Genomic DNA, 19212 nt, shown 5'->3' on the forward strand with positions numbered 1-19212 from the left:
GACGAAGAACATTCTTGAGTTGAACTTTTCTTAAAAAAAATTTGAGGAATTTTTAATTTTTTAGAGGCTAAAAACTGAGATAGAGTTGAAGATGAGGTAGATTTTGGAATTGTGGGTTTAGTTTTAGAGGAGGTGGTTTTGGATGAAAACATTTTTGAAGGAGATTTTGAGGATTTTGAAGTTGTCGGGGTTTGTGAGATTTTTGGGGATATTGAAATTTCTGGGGATTTTGGTTTGCAAGTTTTTGAGGGAGAAAAATTTTGTGATTTAAGATTTTGTGGTGGTAGTGAGGGTTTAGAATCATCATCAGAAATGGTATAGATTGTGGTGTCCTTATTTTTTGTTTTTGAAATACCATTACCTGCCAGAACACGCATTGATCTTCGTTTGGAGGATGAAGTGTTGGAACTAGGGTTGAGGATTTTTTGAAGATGGGTGAGGCTTAACTGCTTGAAGGAAGAGGGCATTGATATAATGGCGGAAGAATGGTTGTGAGTGGTTCCAGTGTGATAGGAAGGGGACTAGATTATGGTGGTGAAGACATGTAATCAGAGAATGCTCTCTTTGAAGATGAATATGGGGGTGTTGGTCTAGGTGGAGGTGATGGTGAACGATCTTGAGATGGAGAAGGAGATGATGAAGATGTTGGTAAGCTAGCGTTTTTGCGTGCTGACATTTTGGTGCAAGCCATTTTTGAAAAAAAAAAAATAAGGGTTACTGATGAAGGGTACATAAAAGATGAATATTTGCAGAAAAAGGTTGAAGTTGTTGGTTAGTGTAGAAGGATGAATGTTCTTGAAAGAATGCAGTTGGATTAAGAGTGGAGAGAGTGCCACACATGTGATTTGATGGATTGGTCAGTTGAGTGTTGGGAAGGAGGAAAACGGAAAGATGCGGCAGGTGTGGCATGGGTAGCCGTTACCTTTTGAAAAGTTAGCAGACATTTCAGTTTAAAAGCTGATTTTGAAAGTTTTTTATGATGAAAAACGAAGATCGTTCTTGAGCAAAGAAGCTCAAAACGGAGAACTTTCTCCGTTATGATCAAAATGTTCTGGTTTTAATTTTAACGATCTTGAGCAGGATTTTTGATGATTTTTAAGCGTTCTTTGATTGAATTGAAGCTTTCTTCAACAAGAGGTTTTGTAAAAATGTCAGCTAACTGATTCTTTGTATCAACAAATATTAATTCAATATCTTTTTGGTCCACACGATCCCTAATAAAAAGATGTTTTATTTCGATATGTTTAGATCTGGAATGTTGAATAGGATTCATAGATAGATTAATGACACTAGTATTATCACAATATATTGGAATGTGAAAATATCTTACTGAAAAATCTTCAAGTTGATTTTTGATCCACAAGACTTGGGAGCAACAATCTAATGCTGAAACGTATTTAGCTTTAGTGATGGATATGGCAATCGTGTTTTTCTTTCTACATGACCAGCTTATCAACGCTTCTCCTAAGAACTGACATGCACCACTTGTGTTTTTTCTTTCGATCTTGTCACCAGCATAATCGACATCACAATAAGCTACAAAATCAAATTGAGAACCTTTGCTATACAAAAGGCCAAGATCAGTAGTATCAATAAGATAACGAAAAATTATTTTCACGGCAGCTAGGTGAGATTCTTTTGGTGAAGATTGAAACCTAGCACATAATCCTACTGCGAAGACAATGTGAGGCCTACTTGTAGTTAAATAAAGTAATGAGCCAATCATACCCCTATATTCTTTTTCAGAAATTGATTGTCCATTTTCATCTTTATCTAATGAAGATGATGGATGCATGGGAGTTGTCATAATCTTGGCTTCACTCATTTTGCATTTAGTCAAAAGATCATTGATATATTTTTCTTGACAAATGAAAATTCCATTTTTAAGTTGCTTTATTTTTAAACCAAGAAAATATCTCAATTCTCCCATCATGCTTATTTTAAATTCATTTTGCATAAGTTTTTAAAAATATTCACATTTTTCATTTATTGATCCAAAAATAATATCATCTATATACACTTGAAATGAAAAGATCATTTTATGTGTTTTCTTAAAATGTGTTGTGTCAATATTTCCACGGGAAAAACCATTTTTGATCAAAAAAGAACTTAATCTTTCATACCAAGCTCTAGGAGCTTGCTTTAAACCATACAAGGTTTTGGTGAGTTTAAAAACACGATTTGGTTTCTTTTGATCTTCAAAACCGAGAGGTTGACGAACATAAACTTGTTCATTTAAAAAGCCATTTAAAAATTCACTTTTAACATCCATTTGAAAAAGTTTGATATGTTTATATGATGCATATGCAAGAAGGATTCATATGGCTTCCAACCTTGCAATTGGAGCAAAAGTTTCATCATAGTTTATTCCTTTGTGTTGATTATAACCTTGAGCAACTAACCTTGCTTTGTTTCTTACAACCTTTCATTCTTCATCTAGCTTGTTTCTGAAAACCCATTGTGTTCAAATGATTGTTTGATCTACTGGATCCAGAACAAGGGTCCAGACTTCATTATTTTCTAATTGAAGAAGTTCTTCTTTCATTGCATCAATCCAAGATTGATCAATTATAGCCTCTTTGGTGGATTTTGGTTCCATTTGAGATATCATTGCCATGTTGTTGTTTTCATCATTTATAAATGACAGTCTTGTTCTAATGACATCAGCTGTATCTTCAATGATTTGGTTATGAGGATGATCATCTATTAGTTTCCAACTTCTAGGAGGAGTTTGAAACGGAGATTGTTTATCAATCTCGTTTTCCAGGAGAACAATCTGTTGTGTTTGCTCAGATTGTTTTTCCTCCTCATCGTCTTTCTTTTTTAAATCAAGATCATCAAACTCGTCAAATAATATGTGCAAACTTATTTCAACAGTTTTGGTTTTTAAATTAAAGATACGATATCCCTTAGATTCTTTTGAATATCCCAAAAATATAGCTTTGTCCGATTTTGCATCAAACTTTCTCAAGTTATCTTTGTTGTTTAAGATGTAGCAATAACAACCAAAGATGTGAAAATATGAAATGTTTGGTTTTCTATTTTTCCAGATCTCATAGGGTGTTTTGTTTATGATTTTTCTAATTGAAACACGATTCAAAATATAGCAAGAAGTGTTTATAGGTTATGCTTATAAATACTTTTCAACATTTGATTCTTCCAAGATTGTTTTTGCCATCTCTTGCAAAGTTCTATTTTTTCTTTCAACAACTCCATTTTGTTGAGAATTTCTTGCACAAGATAGATTATGAGATATACCAATTCATCAAAAAATATTTTGAAAGATGCATTAATGAATTCACCTCCATGATCACTTCTCATAGTGATTATATTGGATTCCTTTTCATTTTGAACCTTTTTACAGAAGTTTTTTAAGGCATCAAATGCATCATCGTTTTGTTTTAAAAATAGTACCCATGTGTATATAGAGAAATCATCAATGATAACACATCCATATTTCTTACCTCCTAGACTAGTAGTTTTGATGGGACCAAAAAGATCAATGTGAAGTAGTTCAAGAGGTTTTTTGGTTGATATAAATTCTTTTGATTTAAAACTACTCTTAACTTGTTTTCCCTTTGTACAAGCTTCACATATTTTATCTTTTTCAAAGTTTATTTTAGGAAGTCCTCTAACAAGATCTAATTTTGATAAATTTGAAATTGTTTTCATGCTTACATGTCCAGTTCTTTTATGCCATATCCAATTGTCTTTATTTATAGACATGAGACAGGATTCAACTGGTAGTTCTTCAATGTATAAAATATAAAGGTTTTTCTTTCTAGATGCAGAAAATATAATTTCACCAGAATTTGCCATTCTCACTTCACATATGTTTGGTTTGAAAATAACTTCAAAGCCATTATCACAGAGTTAACTAATGCTGAGAAGGTTATGTTTCAATCCTTCAACATATTGAACATCATTGATTTTGGCATAATTTATTTTACCTATAGTTCCTTTGCCTTTGATTTTTACTTGATCATTGTTGCCAAATGTTACGGATCCTCCATCCTTTTTGATGAATGACATGAAACGATTCTTATCATCCGTCATATGTCTTGAACAACCACTGTCCAAGAACCATGATCTTTTCTTGATATCTTGAAAACCATCATGCATGATTTGTTCCATTAACTTTAGGTACCCACTTAGTTTTGAGTCCTGGAGTGTTAATGTTAAAATCTGATTCCTTTTTAATGTTATATGTTATCTCAGAGTGGCCATTCTTGGACCTAGAGGAATATCTAGTAGTTTGTTTTGAAAGAGGTTTAGTCAGCTGAGTTGTAACTTGTTTTTGGTAAAGCTCAAGAACATTCTTCTTTTACTATATTTACTAGAGAATGTTCTCCTTTTTCCAGTTTTTGAGAAATTTTTATTTTGTTCCAAAATGCTCTTCTTTTCTGAAGATCTTTTTGTTCTTGATTTTTTCATCTTTTTTTTTTTAAAATAACATGTAAATTCCAGATGTCTAATTTTGTTGCAATATTATGAACATTTAATCTTGCATTTTTCTTCTTTCCTTTTAAGAACAAAAAAGTTTTCATACATTTTGATTTTTTGAATTTTATCAAAACCAAGACCAGCTTTATCAAATATTCCAACTTGAGATCCCATGATTCTTTGAAAAGTTTCAGTAGCTTTAATAAAATTTGACAAATCATTTTTGGGAATTTCAACTTTAGTTTTAAGGAGAACGTCCTTCCAGGCCTAGTACCTCAAGAGTTTTGGCTTGACTTATGGTTGTCACCATTGGTATCCACATGATTAGAAGACATCTCATGATCTTTCTTACCTTGTCTTGTACTAAATAAGCTTTGCCAAGAGAACGTATTTCGTTCACTACGGTTGTGAAACTTGAGTACATTTCATTGATTGTTTCTCCTTCGTTCATTTCAAATAATTCAAACTTTCGAATGTCAATGTCAATTCTTGTTTCTTTAACATGGCTTGTTCCTTCATGATGAGTTTACAGTGTGTCCCATACTTTCTTTGTAGTGTCACACTCATCTACTCTTTCACTTTCTTCTCTGCTTAAACCACATGATAAAAATAATTGAGCTTTTGAGTTTAGGAGTACCTTAGATTTTTCATCTACTGTCCAATCTGCTTCTTTCTTTCTGCTTCTTTCTTTTCAGCAGATGTTGCATCAGTTTGATCTACTATTGGTATGAAGTCTTCATCTATGATGATTCACCATATACCAGTGTCTTGTGATTTTAAGAACAATTGCATTTTTTTTTTTCAGAAATAATAATCTGAGCCATCAAAGTATGGTGGTCTGTTTGATGACCCTCCTTCAGTAATGTATTTAGCTTTTTACATTATCTTCTTGAATCTTTTGCTCTAACACTTTTTGGGTGTTTATTTCTTAGAGACTGGCTCTGATGCCAATTGATGTAACAATGTCAACTTGCATATATTTTTACAAAGCTGTTAACATTTGAAGACTTTCAAAGGCTAAGATCAAGACATGGAATAAAGAAGAAAATTTCAAATTAAGGGGGAACAATGCTATTACTAATTTGAAATTAGATAATTCTAAAACCATGTAGAATTTTCGTGTAAGAATCTAGAAGTGCTTTAATTAAATAAAATTATGGGAAGTATCTAGAAATGGGTATTAATTAAGAAGCTCCTAGAAATATGTTTAGAGTTTTCTATTTGTACCTATAAATACCTCATTGTACTTGACATTAAGTATCAAGAAAATGGAGAGTTTTCTATTAGAAATACCTTCATTTCTCTAACAATAATGTAAAGCATAATTGGAAAAGTATAAAAATCCATTCATATCCTTGATAAAAGACACTCCATCCCTCTATTCTTTACAATAAGGCCCTCCAACAAAGTTTATACATATTAAAAAATATATATTTAGTAATAAAAAGTGTTACTTTTATATATTTATTTCTATGATTATTGATATCATAAGAGAGAGATTGAGAGAAATAAATTACATTTTAATTAGTAAATTATAAGGGTATTTTTATAAAGAAACCATTAAGAACAAAAGATGGCATCACAAAAAAGAAAGTCTTGGAAATTGTGTGGTTATTGAGGTATATGTATGTCTAAAAGGATCTACGAATCCAAATAATTCATAATCAATAGGAAGACAAAAAAATTATAATGTTATTCACATGTATTATATCATAAGGCTGTGTTTGGTTGGAAGAGTTTAGAGGGGATGAAATATTTTGAAAAAATTGTGTTTGGTTTAAAATTTAAAAGAGAGAGAATATTCTAATGTTATTCGCAAAATCCTTCGTAAAGTTGTTTTGTTCTCCCTCTATTTTGGGGGATTTGGAGGAGAGGGAAGATGTTAATATAACTTAAAAACCATTTCAAATTCCCTACTTTCCTTGAACCAAACACAAAACCATTAAAAATCTCTCTCTTCCCCTCCCCTCCTCTTCGCTGAACCAAATAGATCATAATTAAATTAAACCAATTCCATGCCATCTACTACCTCCGCACTAAATATAGAACCCTATAAATAAAATCACGAGAATTAAGGGCCCATTAGATTTGGTTGTAAGTTTTCGGTTTTCTATTTTGAAAGTCGATATTAAAACCAAAACATATTTGGCAAAAATGGGATTGAGTTGAAATTTTACTTGATTGCTAAACAGATTTTCCGTAAAACTCAATACCAAAAATATATATTTTATAATTCTTGTTTTTGTTTTAAAATTAATATGTCATCATCAATAGATGTAAGCATCACTCCAACAACCATCAAACACCATCATTGACCACCCACCTCCGACCACCATCACCATCACCGACCACGACCTCCGACTTTCGATCACCCATCTAAAACCGACCACATCCACCAATCACTGACCCTTAATATTTGAACGGTATCACCATCATCTCCATCCACCACCACCAACCACTTTCTTGAAGTAGAGCAATAAATGTCACAAGAAAAAGGAATTTCAATTGTGACCTCCTTTTTAAATTTTAATTCATACACTTAATTTAATATACTCAAGAATAATCTTGGTAATAAGAGATTGAATAACCAAAATGTTCTAGATGGGTTAAGATTTGAAATAAATTAACTAAATGCTATAGCAAGTGAAGTGTGATATGTGAATATTTAATAAATAAAAGAAAAAAGTTAAGAAGATCACACAAGAGAAGTATTTGGTTCACCCAACCTGAGCTACGTCAAATCCTCATAATCTATGAGATTTCCACTAATATGCTCAACACAAAAGGTTCTGCTTTTGTACTTTCTTTCTTGATCACACTTGATCAAATACATCTTTCACCTCTGAATCCAGAAAAGAATTTTTTACATCCACTTTTCAATCCAGAAATGAGTTTTACAACCACCTTTCAAACCATAAAGGATTTTTACAAACACACTCAATCTAACATAAAAAATAGAATTGAGTTACAATTAAAGTGTTTGATAAAAAATGTTTGGGATATAATGATTTTCATCTCTTTGTTTGAGATTTAGTGAAAGCAAGATTTCAGAAAGAATAATCTACGAATATAGTGAATAGAGCTTGGAGTTTTTCTTGAGAGAATTGTTTCACAGCTTGTGCTTAGATTAACAAGTGTAGATAGATTGTCAAATGAAATATTGGTTCATCGCCTTATTGATCTTTGTTTTATTGGCGGAGAGAGATTTTGAATATTCAATTTATTCTAAGTATAGTCGTTGGACAGTGTTGCCAACTGTCAATTGTTTTCTTTGAAACAATCTTCTTATTCACACTTTTGTCCAAAATGTTGTTCTCCAAATCTAGAACGTTCTTTCTTGAGTCTTGAAGGAAACATGAACACGAAGGCTAAATATGTCTATTGGAACAATGATGAGTCAGAAGCATGCACATATGTCACATCAACATTATTTTTTGCAGTGCACTTAAGAGCTTTTGTACTAGTTCTAGCTAATTAATCTGGTGATCAAAATTGGAAATCAATCTACATGTGTTTTTTGCATATGGACTTTCATTGTTTGGCTTCTTGAAGCTTATTCGCTTTTTGGTAGCCCTCTGCAAATTTTGTCCATCTAGGACAAGCATTTAGTGATCCCAAACTGATCCACTTTGTCTCTTGTCTTTGATAAGACAATCAAAATGTTCTACAAACAATGTATCATCAATTTGGTTTAACATTCCATTGAGGAATCTTCAAAACCATTTTATTCTTCGCAAAACGTGTTCTTGTCTTGTTGAGTACATGAGATGAATCCAGATTTGATGATGAAGTCAATCTTAATTACTTGAAAATGACCACATGATCATGCATGAATATGCATACTTCAACATATAAGATGGATCACATGTGTTTTTATTTGCATAATTTCACCATTGGATGGGTAAAATATTTGGTCAAACAAACTCTGAAACTTTAGGTCAAACCCATTGTTGGATCACTTTTTTCGAGGTTAATCTGACCCTCTTTTCCATGCATTTTTTAGGGCTTTCGGGTATTCCATGTCGTAGCACAAGTTAATAATTAATAAGATCAGAGTCATAATTAATAAATATAATTAAATGTTGATTATATTCAAAACATTAATGATTGATTTTGCCTCAACAATCTCCTCTTTTTGAGAATGACAAAACATGTTAATTAGATTTTGATTCTAATTAGGTAAACATGATAATAGGCGAAGTGTTTTTGTCAAAAACTTCCCAACAATTTAAACAACCTATATAACATTTTTAAAATACAAAGATAATCGCAAATATAAATTTGAAGCAAAATATCATATTTCATTCATTAATCAAAAGATGTTCCAACTAGAATGATATTTCTTACAAATATTCAAAAGAAAAAAAAAAACATTAAAAGATAGAAATTCAAAGAGAAGTACATAAAAAAGTGTTTCAAAAATAATTGTCATCTAATTACTTCTCCCCCTTTATCATATCAAAAAGTAGAGGGAATACCAAAAAGATTCAACAACAAAGTCTTTTTAAAAAGACAGTGATGGGGAAGAATCACCATAGGAGGATAAAGTAAAAGGTATGGGCAGCTCGGGAAAGCATAAAGGTGGATTTGGAGCCTGTGGATTGAGACCAAACCTAGGAAACATATAATTCATGATCCAATTTCTTAAAATGGTTAGGTCCACATTGTTGTAAATTTGACGTGTTATAATGATTTTCATAGCTTAAAAAATCCCAAGAATGTCCTTCCTAGTGTTGGCTATATTTTTCTCAATCTTAAACCATTAAGAGGCCTATATTCTTCAGATTTCTCCTTTCCATAACGTTATGGATCATAAGGAGGTGGTACAGTTGAAGGGTAGAAGGATTCCATAGTACGAAACTTAGGATCAATGTAGAGAGTGACATAGATTGAATTTCATTTTGTGGAAATTGTAGTAAAGTAATTTTTCAAACCAAACAAAGATTTCAAGTTACACCTGAATTGTTTTTATGAAAAGGCCATCAAGGGGATTGGTGTTGGTATGCCAATGAAAACTAGTGTAGGTTCAGTTTAAGGTGATCAGCCTCAAAGTTCAAATCAACAAGAATTTCTGTCGTTGTAGATAACGTTCTAGAATTGACTCATGAGTGAATTTTATAGCATTTTTGTTGATCAAAACATTTCTTTCAAACCTCTTTCTTTTTGATACTCTAGAAATCAGTTGAGGAGTATCATTTGGAGGAAGAGAGGATGGTTTATGAGAAAAGATTGGTTCCGTTTACATGTGAGCAATGTTTTTTAGGGTGAACATGAAAATCTTAAAATCAAATTATTCATCATCCAAAGTCACTTCGAAGTGCCTAAACATTTTTGTTAGTGTCACTCCATAAGGGACATTGAGCTTCTTGTAATCTCTTACTGTTGAAGCAATCATTTTTGGATGATTACATAAGGGAGATTTAGTTTCATCCCATGGAGAAAATGATGATTCAGTTTCATCCCATGGAGAAAATGATGATTCAGTTTCATCCCATGGAGCAAATGATATATGATCATTGCATCATGATCATAAACAAATTCATGACTACCACAATATAATAATATGCAATATTGACTAATACTGTTGAATATTTTGGGAAGTGGTCTCAAATCAGCAAACACAATTTTTTGGGAGCATTTCATCCTTTTGAATATTCAAGGCATCATACCATTGTTTTCCAAAAATGGTTAAGCCTTCAGTAACGAGATCAAGAATATTGACAAGGATTTCTAGTGTGAATCTAATCTCAACACCTATGATTTTTTAGACTATGATAAATTTGTCTTCAAAAACTTCAGCTTTCAAGTAAAAACCTCTAACAACTTTGGGGTAGTGGTTTTCTCTAGTTTGTAAGAATTTTGCTCAACCAAGACCATTAATGTAGTTCTGAATAAACACACTTTCAAGTTTTAGATTTTCAAAGTTGAAATATCTCCCAACTACAACAGGTTTTTTAGCCCATATTTCATTGAACATTTGTTCTTGTTTATGATAAAAAAAAAAATAGGTGGGATTTATTTTTTCAAAATTGAGAGTGTTTTGGAAGATAAGGATTGTTTGATCTTGGCTTTGGATGGAGAACATTTTGGTTCTTTTACTTGGGAGGATAACGTTTTGGTTCTTTGGATTTTCCTTTGTCATATTTATTGGCCGATTCAGATGGCATTTTGGAAGTAATTTGGGAGTGCTTTTTTATGATGGTTTGATGGTAGGTTTCTTAAGTGATTTTTTGGATGACGGTTTTGGATTTTGAGTGTTTTCCTTACTTGGTTCATATTGTTTTGTAGTTTGAGTGGTTGGTGCTGATGGTTGGGGTTCATAAGGTTTGAAGATTGTTTCAGATGGTTTTGTTGTATGTTAAGATGTTTTAAATGGGTTTAAAAGGTTTGGTTTGAATGGATATAGGTGGAATGGTTTCAGATTGTTATAATGCCACACAAAAAGAGAAACACAAAAGAAAAGGCTGCAACAAGACAACATAGAGGAGAAGAAGAAATTGACTTTCGATGGTGGTAATATGTGTGTAGCAAACTTAGTTCATTTGGTCTACAATTTTAGTATGTTATTTTTGTTATTTTATTATACAATATTAGTAGTTTTACCTTCTCTAAGAGTTAGTTTGTAATACCCACTTTAGTGGAAGGTTGTTTGTTACTTGTTTTGTTTCCACCCTTTGGTGATGGCTATTGTTGATTGATATTCCCAAGTTTTACTAGGAGTATAACCATTAATTATTATAGTGGAAGATTTTACAAGACTATGTCCTGTGGTTTTCATTATCACAATTTGAGGAAAGTTTTCCATGTTAGAAATTGTATTTGTCACATATTTAATTTTTCTTCCAATTGTTGTCGTTCAGTGGAATTGCATTTTTCTATTTGGCCATTTATGTGCACATGTTGGTGAAAAAATATTATGCATTATTGACATAGTTATCTTTGTTTTTTTTTCTTCCCAATAAAGTGGTATTAGAGCTCGATTAATTTGGATTGTGCATAGGGGTGGAAATAGGCCAGGCCAGGCTTTGAAAGGCCTGAGCCTGGCCTACGATGAATTTTTGTGGCCTAAGCTTGGCCTACGGCCTATGATAGCATGGCCTGTAAGCTTATTTAAAAGCCTTATTCACATTAAAAATAATTTTTCTAACAAAATAATTTAAAAAAAAATATGAAACAAACACCCTTTAAACCCTAAAAAATGATTTTTGGTTTAAAAGAATAAATTTTTTATTAAAACAAACGCACCCATTATTATCTCTCAAACAAATGGTCTCAAACAAACTCAGATTATTACCTCTCAAACAAATCCTCTCGTGCAACATCATATATATATATAAAGGTAATAAATAAACAATTATCTGTAGCTACATGATGCTCTACACATATCGATTTATATGATTCTCCATATACCAATACTAATGTGTATATGTATATATATATTAAATAAAAAAATGATTTTTCTAACAAAATAATTTTTTTAAAATATGAAACAAATACCTTTTAAACCCTAAAAAATAGTTTTTGGTTTAAAAGAATAAATTTTTTATTGAAACAAACGCACCTATTATTATCTCTCAAACAACTCAGAATATTACCTCTAAACAAATCCTCTCAAACAACTCGGAATATTACCTCTCAAACAAACTCATATTCAGTAATAATAAACAATTAGGGTTTCTAAATTTATATACTAATAATATATATAAAGATAACAAATAAATAGTATTGGTTTTTATAAAATATAAAGTAACAAATAAATAATATCGGTTTTTATAAAAAATATATTGCTTTGGAGTGAGTGCAATGGAAATTAGAAGAAGAAAAAATAGAGAATTGAATACATATAAAATATATATAGGTCGGCCTGTCAGGCCTAATAGGTTTTTTTACAAGCCTGAGTCTGGCCTATTTACATAAATAGACTTTAAAAACAGCCTGAGTCTGACCTTTTTATTAAACAGGCCAGGCCAGGCCAGACCATAAGTAGGCCAGGACATAGGCCCCTGTCGGATGGCCTAGCCTATTCCCATCCCTAATTGTGCATTTAAATGGAGGAGGAAAATAAAGGTCCGAATGTGATTAAGCCCAACTTTTCTATTTAGGGTGACACTGATAAACCCAAAGATAAATCAAACTTGAGTGGAAGAAGATGAATTGAAAGGCAGTGGCCTTGATCAGACAGTAGTTGGATCTTAGTGTATATCCACATGTTGAAATTGAAATAGATGCTAACAAGATATGGGAGAAATTAAAGGACTTGTACGAATGAAAGACTTTGTAAAATAAAGCATTCTTGATTCGAAACCTGGTGAATATGAAATACAAAGATGGGGATTAAATGACATAACATATTAGTATATTTCATAATACAGTGAATCAGTTGGCAATGCCAGATATTAAATTAGATGATGAGTTACAAGAGTTGTATTATTGAGTTCCATTTTTGATAATTGGAAAGTCCTCATTGTAACATTGACCAATTCAGCTCCAAGTGGAAAGCTGAAAATGTCAACAAATAAAGAGAACATGTTGAATGCAGAAGCTCGAAGAAAGGAACATGGTTTCATTGGTTTTTTCTCAAAGTCAGAAGCAGTAGTTAAAGAGACATGTCATGATTCAACTTGGATTATTGATTTGGGTACCTTATATCATGTTACTATAATGCATGCTTTCTTCTCATCTTATAGTGTTGACGGTTTTGGCACGGTAAAAATGGGAAATGAAGGACTATGTAAAATTTTCAGTATGGAAGATGTTTGGGTTGAAATTGAGATTGGTTGCAAGTTTCAATTGAAGAATGTTAGACATGTTTCTGATATTCGTCTCAATTTGATTTTGGTGAAAGCGCGAGATATTTAGGATTATCACACTTACTTTTATGGTTGTGGTATATTTAAAATCACCAAAGGGTTTCTAGTGGTTGTAAAGGAGCAAAGTTCTACTTCCTCTATATTAAAAGAGTAACATTTTTAACTCTAAACATTTTAATTTCAATCTAACTTTTTTGCTCAAACTCTTTAACTTAGTTAAAATTTGAACTTTCTCACAAATTTAAAAACTAATTTTTTTTTTTTTTTTGTAAAATTTCAACTTCAGTTCAAACTCATTTATTTGAAAATAACTCATTACGTAACTCAAACACATCAAAAATCAATTTCTTTTTTTTAAAAATAATTACTAACAAAATCAACAACAACCACAACAACAACAACAACAACCACAACAACAACAACAACAACACAACAACAAGGATTTGTTAAGAACTCAAAAATTTCACTCATACCCCCCTACCATATAAAGTTTACGAATTTAGGAAAAAGGAGGAGAAAGTAAGTGTCTCCCCTTATATAAATTAGCTCACAAGCACCGTAGTGTAGAGAGGAGGAACTTTCCCTCCTGACACTTCTTGAATGGAAGCTTAGATCTAGAAGAAAAATGGAGGTTTGTGTTTTGGTGTTTTTGAAAATCACCAACACTGTATTTTCTTTTTCTTGAAACTGATGGAAGAAGAAAGGAAGGGAGAAGGCGTGAGCTGCACGGGCACGGGAAATGTTTTTCCTCTGCTAGTTTTATACATATATATATGGGTCTCCATATATATATATATATATATTAAATATATTATTAACTCTAATAAAATATATTTTTGGTACTTAATTTAAAAAACAAAATAAAATTGGGCTAAATGCCTAAGCAATTTAACACAAAATACCCTAAAAATTGCATAAATTAGAATTTAAAAAGTTAAGGGTCTTACACCTGTCATGATTCAACTTGGATTATTGATTCGGGTGCCTCATATCATGTTACTCCTATGCGTGATTTCTTCTCATCTTATAGTGCTGGCAATTTTGGCACGATAAAAATGAGAGATAAAGGGCTATGTAAAATTATCGGTATGGGAGATGTTTGAGTTGAAATTGATATTGGTTGCAAGCTTTAATTGAAGAATGTTAGACATTTTTCTGATATTCGTCTCAATTTGATTTTGGTGAAAGCGCAAGATATTTAGGGTTATCACACTTATTTTTATGGTTGTGGTATATGTAAAATCACCAAAGGGTTTCTAGTGGTTGTAAAGGAGCAAAGTTCTACTTCTCTCTATATGACCTACAAAACTATGCCAAGAAGAATTGAATGTAATTGCATATGCCTATTCTGATTTATGGCATATGCACCTTGGTCACTTGAGTGAGAAAAAACTGAACATACTTGCGAAGAAAAGTTTTCTTCTTGTGAAAGATATGTCTCTAAAAACTTGCACTCGTTGTTTTGTTGGAAAATAACATAATGCAAACTATTTTGGCGGTGCATCATATTTATTTACTTTTATTGACGACCACTCTAGAACAATGTGGGCTTTTCCTTTGAAATCTAAAGACCATATACTTGAAGTTTTCAAGCATTTTCATGCAAGTGTTGAAAGAGAAAAGGGAAGAAAATTGAAATGTGCTCGGTCAAATAACGATGGTGAATACATAGAGAATAATGGAATCAAGCATGAGAAAACAGTTTCAAAGACACCTCAGCATAATGGTGTTGCAAAAAGGATGTATTGTACGATTAATGACAGAATCAGATGTATGCTCTCTCACGCAAAATTATCGAAATTCTTTTGGGGTGAAGCAATGAAAATTGTATCAATATTTCTCCATTTATGCCACTTAATAGTGATGTTCCAAATAGAGTGTGGACAAGGAAATATGTCTCTTATCGTTATTTAATAGTGTTTGGTTGCAAATGTTTTGTTAACGTTCCAAGAGATGAGAAGTCGAAACTTGATAGTAAATCCAAACAATGTGTGTTCGTAGGTTATGGTGGTGAAGAATTTGATTATAGATTGTGGGATCCAGTTGACAAGAAAATTATTAGAAGCCAAGATGTGATATTTCTTGCAGACCAAACTATTGAAGATTTTGGTAAAGCTGACAAACAAAAATCAAATTCTAGAATTTATATTGATGTTAAACCTAATCCCCCTACATAAACATTTGTTTATGAGAATGTAATTGATGATCATGTACCTCAATGTGACGAGAAAGTTCCAACTAAGCCACCAGTTGAGTTTGTCTTGAGAAGATCTACTAGAAAACGTCAACCTTATCAAAGATACCTTCCACATGAGTATGTGATGATTACTGATAGTGAAGAATCAGAGTACTACCAAGAGATTATTCCAACTATTGGTAAAGAAAAGTGGTTGAAGGTCATGCATGAAGAGATGAATTCATTGCATGAGAATCACACATTTGAGTTGGTAAAGTTGCATAAAGGAAAAAAAGCACTCAAGAACAAATGGGTATACAAGACAAAGACATAAAAGAATAGTTCTCAACCAAGATACAAAGCAAGATTGGTTGTGAAAGGTTTTAACAAAAAAAAAGGTATTGATTTTGAAGAAATTTTTTCACCTATGGTGAAGATGTCTTCTATCCGAGTTATGCTTGGATTAGCAGCTAGTTTGAACCTAGAAGTTGAACAACTTGATAAGAAAATTGTATTCCTTCATGGCGATTTGGAGAAAGAGATCTATATGGAGAAACCATAGGGTTTTGAAGTCAAAGGTAAATAGCAGCTTGTGTGTAAATTGAAGAAAAACTTGTATGGGCTCAAGCAAAAACCTCAACAATGGTACAAGAAATTTGATTCCTTCATATAGAAGCATGGGTGCGATAAAACTACTTCTGACCATTGTGTGTTTATCAAGAAATTTTGTGATCGTGATTATATTATTTATTTAGTATATGTGGATGACATGTTGATTGTTGGTCATGACACTAAGAAGATTCAATCTATAAATAAATATTTGAACAAATCTTTTGCAATGAAAGACTTGGGTCCTGCAAAGCAAGTTCTGAGCATGAAAATTACTTGTGACAAGAAAATTGATAAATTGTGGTTGTCTCAACATAATTACATTGAGAAGATGTTAGAGATGTTTAACATGAGCTATTGCAAACCTGTTAGTACTCTACTTGCTACTCATTTCAAATTGAATTATGATCAATGTCCTACAAGTGCAAAAGATAAAGAAGATATGAAGAAGGTTCCTTATGCATCTGTAGTAGGCAGTTTGATGTATTCTATGGTATGCACAAGGCCACATATTGTTCATGTTGTTAGAGTTGTTAGTTTGTTTCTCTTTAATCTTGGTAAAGATCATTGGCAAACAGTGATGTGGATTCCCATATACCTCAGAGGTACTTCCAAAGTGTGTTTATACTATAGAGAGGTGGTGAACATGTGTTGGATAGCTACACAAATGTAGATATGACAAGTGGTCTTGATTCTAGAAACTCTACTTTTGGTTATATGATGACGTTTTATATGGGAAGTTGTGTCGTGGTGGTCAAGGTTTCAAAAGTGTGTTACTTTAACCAATACCAAAACTGAGTACATTGCAGCAACTAAAGCTTCCAAGGAACTCTTGTGGATGAAGAAATTCCTACACGAGTGATAGCGTTTCAGCAAGTGTACTGAATCGTTGCAAGTAATAATAAAACGGTAGTAACGAGTGTCGAACTCAAGGATTGCGTTTTACTATTGAATTATATTTAGTTACTAAAATTGAACAAAAGGTTCCCAAGTTGATTGAAATAATACTTAAAATTGACAGCAGTAGTAAAATTGATCTTTTATAAATTGAGAAAAATGTCAGGGATGAGTTTCACTTCCAATCCAACCTTGGTGTCTAATTTGATCCTAGTTATTGAATTCCTTTATTGAATTATTACCGAATTCTCTTTATTATTCTTGCCCTAATGTCTTAGTGACAGAACCTTTAATTCCAAAGTAACCCCTAATTCCTTAGTAGATTTAAGATTAGAATTAAGCATTACTGTATAGAAATTCTCCTATAAATTATTGCTTTGCAACTAATTTAATTGGTTTCATGACCTGCACCTATGTCTAGACTACAAATTCATGAATTTCTCATCTCAAGCATTCGTAAAGTCCACTTCCGTTTCAAAATACAAATCGTAGAACATTTTAATGTTGATCAAGCAATAAAAAGCATTAAGCACAAAGATGAGAAAAATCATTCAATAAACTCATTCATATAACCAGAAATTAAATCATAAAAATAAGGGTTTCATCTTGTTACACTCATCCCTAACAAATAGGGTTTAGTTACTCATGACAGAAATAAAAGAGATAAAGATTAGAGAATGATTACAAGAAGGATTCATGAATGATTCTTGATAAAACTGTTCCAATGATGTAAGAAACGGCCGTCTTTGAGTTTTTATGCTAGGGCACAAGTCACCCAACTTCCCAATAGTGAAAAAGATGCCTAAAACAGTAAAAATCTGTGTTTCTATGGTTGCTGGTGCGGGTCGCGCGCTCCAGGCGCGCTTGGATGCGCTTGGGCGCGTTTCGACAGTGGCGAATGCTGGGAAAAAGCGTTTGGCTTGCGTTTGGGCGCGCTCCAGCGCTCAGCATCTGCTGTCCGGCATATATTGCATTTTTCTCCTCTTTCGAGTCTGAATTTGGTTCCGGTGTCTTCATGAAAGTTGTAGCTATGGATCCTAGCTTTCATTTGCATTTGGTTTGACTCCAATTGGACATCTACAACACCAGATATGGCTGAAATACTCTACATGTGTCATGTTGATTTCTCACCAAAATTCAGCACTGCACCAAAACGCAACGCAATGTAAAATTACGAAAAATTCCTACTTAATCACTAAAATAAAACATAAAACATTTAATTTAACTCAAAGAACAAAAATCAACAAAATATATCAAATAAATCCTTAATTTAACTAATAATTGAGGATAAATAAGACTAAAATAGTGGAAAAATATGCATATGATGAAGAGTCATCACAACCCCAAACTTAATCTATTGCTTGTCCCCAAACAGCAATTAATTTCATATTTGGTCTTGTTAAATGCACACTTAAACTCAATTTCTCAAATTACATCAAACTCAAATTTCAAAGTTCTTGCTACTGCAAAACATTCATCATGCTTTATGGTTGTTTTCAAAAATACAGACAACAAGATTTGTACACATTGGCATTCATTCATCAAATTCAACTCTCTCTTCACACAATCTCACCAAAATTTCTCTCAAGTGTTTAGAAAGGGTTATGAATTTATCGCTCAAATCCTAGAACATACATCACGCTACCATAGGCTTGAAAAAATTCTAGCTAGCAATCACAATGCAGTAAACACATACATTTTTGGAGGACTTTCGGGTTGTAATGGGGCTTAGGTAAGGGTAGGACATTTTAGGATAGTAGGCTTTACCACTTGGAGTTAGGCATACATTTCCACCTTATTCTACCATTTTTTTTTTCTTCACCTTTTCATTATGGAGATTCTCAGACATTGACAGAAGAACCAAGAAGATATATTTTGTTTTTGTTTTTGTTTTTCTTCTTTCTTCTTTCATTTTATAATTTTTTTTTTATTTTTTTATTTTCTTTTTCTAAGAATCACCACCCCAAACTTAGAAAGTTGCTATCCCATGAGCAACCCCAAACTTAGAATTTTATCAAAACAAGAATTTTTTTCTACCTAACTCCATGTAAGGTGATTTAATTAAAGTCAGGTGTTTTGCTTGTAATGTGACTAGTAAACGAAATAAAAGGGCAAGACTCAAAGGGGCTAGAAAAGGGTAAATTTTCATAGGGTAGTTAGAAAGGCTCAAACGACCAATAAAATTGCCTCAATGTATGCATAAATTACATGTGATGCAAGTCAGAATTAGTGCAAGTTCTAGAGGGATAACACATGTCTGGATAATCACACAACAAA

General features: G+C 32.3%; 1 protein-coding gene across 1 annotated transcript; it reads right to left on the reverse strand.

Moving 5' to 3' along the window:
* Positions 1-814: 814 nt before the first annotated feature.
* Positions 815-6819, reverse strand: LOC140919365 (secreted RxLR effector protein 161-like). Its single transcript, XM_073365374.1, has 3 exons — positions 6767-6819; positions 1331-1691; positions 815-922 (listed from the first exon to the last, which is right to left on the reverse strand). Exons 1-3 carry the CDS (start codon positions 6817-6819, stop codon positions 815-817), a joined length of 522 nt encoding a protein of 173 aa, XP_073221475.1.
* Between the last annotated feature and the right edge of the window lie 12393 nt (positions 6820-19212).

The sequence above is a fragment of the Cicer arietinum genome, chromosome 2 (assembly GCF_000331145.2).
Source record: "Cicer arietinum cultivar CDC Frontier isolate Library 1 chromosome 2, Cicar.CDCFrontier_v2.0, whole genome shotgun sequence".
NCBI classification, from domain to species: Eukaryota; Viridiplantae; Streptophyta; class Magnoliopsida; order Fabales; family Fabaceae; genus Cicer; species Cicer arietinum.